We start from the raw sequence: 2785 nt of genomic DNA on the forward strand, positions 1-2785 counted from the left end.
TAACAATTACTTTGGTTGATATATGGATGGGTGACTATCCGATTTTCACCAAATTGTTACAGTCGCGTGGGCTGACATTTGGTAGTGGCTACAAATTTTACAAATGAATGCCCTTTGCACTCAAACTTTGCTATTTCTTTAGCAAGGGAAATTCAGGCTGGTATACTCACTGTTTAAAGTCCCCCAGCCAGACTAGGGTGGTTTATTAAAATGTAGGTACCTTAAAGCTTGGATTTTATTTCAGGTTGTAAAAAGATTTTCTGTTCTCCCTGGTTACAAAGATCCAGCCATTATCAGATATTATCCAAGACACATTGAAACTGGATTGCTCATGAGGAGTTTACGAGATTATGGTCTATACCGTGATGAACATGCAGACTTCACGGAAGAAATGAGACGTCTTAGAGCACTGCGTGGAAAAATAAAGAAAATGAACAAAGGTGGAGAGAAGAAATCCAAGAGTCTCATCTAGACATGCTATCAATTTTTGGTTAGTTTTTTCATCTACACTTTGTCCATTTCTAAAATTGTAAGTAGTTTACATATGATTGTTTTGTGTAGCTTGGATGTTCTCCAAATAAAGTAGACAGTATAGTATTGTAATGAGATTGATTGTTCCCAAAGAAAAGTTTACTATAGCATACCTTGTACCTTGGTTACTCTCACCTGAACTGTATAGGGAACAAAAAACACAGAGTTTAATATTGTGATCTAGCAATGTCTAAAATTAAGGCAAAGCAGAATTATTTTAATAAGATGATAAGTAATAAAAATACATCTATTTAAATAATGAATAAATAATATTGTAAAAATACATTTTAATGACTTAAATCTAGTATCATAACAATAAGATTGTGTAGATTTCATCTGTTATTATCATTCATCTAAGTAAGCTAAGAAGAGAAAGCTGGTTCAAAAATATGAGAAACCTTAAAAGCATTTTATTTTTTGAGAGAGTCCTTTACCTGGTGGAGTTCAATTTTCCTTTTATGTCTCTCCTTCTTTACTGGTATTGCAACCAGCTTGTCAGTTGTCCTCACAAGGCTTAGTGCATCCTAAAATAGCTAGCAGCATATGGTGCCCTAGAGTCCTAACACAAGTTATCAACCTATCAAATACATAGTGTACCTATTTATAATGTTGCTTAATGTCAATGAGGTGGTGGTTATTAACAGGGCTAGGCTTGAAATATACAACAAACAAAAACTTAAAGGAGGAAAAAAATCAATTCTCTAGTTCTACTTAATACTAAAGATAAAAAGAAAAATGTTTTCACTTGACTTTTGTCCAATATCCTAGTCAAGTGAATACATTTTTCTTTTTCGAGTATTTATTGTGCTAAGATTCCAAGGCTTAGTGCATCCTAAAATAGCCAGCAGCATATGGTGTCCTAGAGTCCTAACACAAGTTGTCAACCTATCAAATACATAGTGTACCTATTTATAATGTTGCTTAATGTCAATGAGGTGGTGGTTATTAACAGGGCTAGGCTAAGCTAGGCTTGAAATATACAACAAACAAAAACTTAAAGGAGGAAAAAAATCAATTCTCTAGTTCTACTTAATACTAAGATAAGAAGAAAAATGTTTTCACTTGACTTTTGTCCAATATCCTAGTCAAGTGAATACATTTTTCTTTTTCGAGTATTTATTGTGCTAAGATTCTCTGGTGATTATTTTATCAAAGAGGGGATTAAATATCGAATATCTGTATCAAAGTTTTGTTGGAGGTATTGGACGTGACGTCAGAATGCTCTGTCTTGTGGTATGTGTTGTAGCTTGATAAACAGTGACGTAGCTTGGTGTAGTAACTGTACACAACGATCCAAGTGAAAACACAGAACACTGAAACAACGAATCAGTACATGGGTTAAATGTTAGTACGACATTCTAGCTATATTGTTACACTTACTTTTGTATTCTTGTAAAAAGTGACCACTCATTGGAAAAAAGGGTATTATCAACACCAAATGTTTTTTGTTGCAATACATTGTTCTTTCGAATTGTTTGGGGAAAATTATAATAAACAGAGAACAAACGAGAAATAAATCCCCTAAAATATAAGAATTAAGACCTTGTTAAAATTTCAAACGATCCATTAATTCCAGATAACTCTGTCAGGATTACATTCCATGGTTCAGAGTTTGATTCCCGAAAATATTTTTTCGTAGCGAATCTCGGGGCAAACTCTACTAGTCCTATGTAGAATTGTAGATAGATGATACTTACCATGTACACATATCGGTATAACATAGGTGATGCCCAGTGCATTCTGTTGATAGCGATTGATCATACAACACACTGTGATGATGCTAGGTATTATAATGATGATTATTAACTCTGCATACATCCACGGTACTATGAACTGAACCTTTCTCTGAAAATAGATAATAGTGAAAATGGTTGGGTGGATGTTATTGTTTGTATGTTTGTTCTAAAATTACTCTCACACAATATGAAACGTTTTGCTAGGATACGTTAAGTTCGTTCGATCAGTACCTACTTCGGGGCCTTTTCTTCTACGACCAAAATTGGATCAGAGTCAAGAAATCAACTTTTGAGACTAACTATACTCTGCAATATTGTAGGTAGCCCTGTGTAGCCGAGGTCCAAACACTAATGGACGGGGGGGGGGGGCCAAAATTTTCGGGGGCTAATGGAACAGCGGCGAGCGAGGCGACAAAAGTATCTCGGGTCTGCCGCTTCACAAATTAGTAGGACGAGAGTGAAGAATTAATGAGCTCGTGGAGTGGGGGGGGGTGTGGCCGGGCCCACCCAAATTTTCG

General features: G+C 35.5%; 1 protein-coding gene across 1 annotated transcript in view; it reads right to left on the reverse strand.

Annotated features, from left to right (window-relative positions):
- Positions 1-415: 415 nt before the first annotated feature.
- Positions 416-2785, reverse strand: part of LOC103514332 — a 4599-nt gene continuing 2229 nt past the window's right edge. Inside the window, exons 5-7 of the mRNA XM_026827342.1 lie at positions 2229-2376; positions 1648-1844; positions 416-1330 (exon numbers count right to left, since the gene is read on the reverse strand). Of these exons, the coding sequence (XP_026683143.1) occupies positions 1693-1844; positions 2229-2376 (300 nt within the window). The 3' untranslated portion in view covers positions 416-1330; positions 1648-1692. The remainder of the gene's footprint in view (positions 1331-1647; positions 1845-2228; positions 2377-2785) is intronic.

The sequence above is a fragment of the Diaphorina citri genome, unplaced genomic scaffold, assembly GCF_000475195.1.
Source record: "Diaphorina citri unplaced genomic scaffold, Diaci psyllid genome assembly version 1.1 scaffold1124, whole genome shotgun sequence".
NCBI lineage: Eukaryota > Metazoa > Arthropoda > Insecta > Hemiptera > Psyllidae > Diaphorina > Diaphorina citri.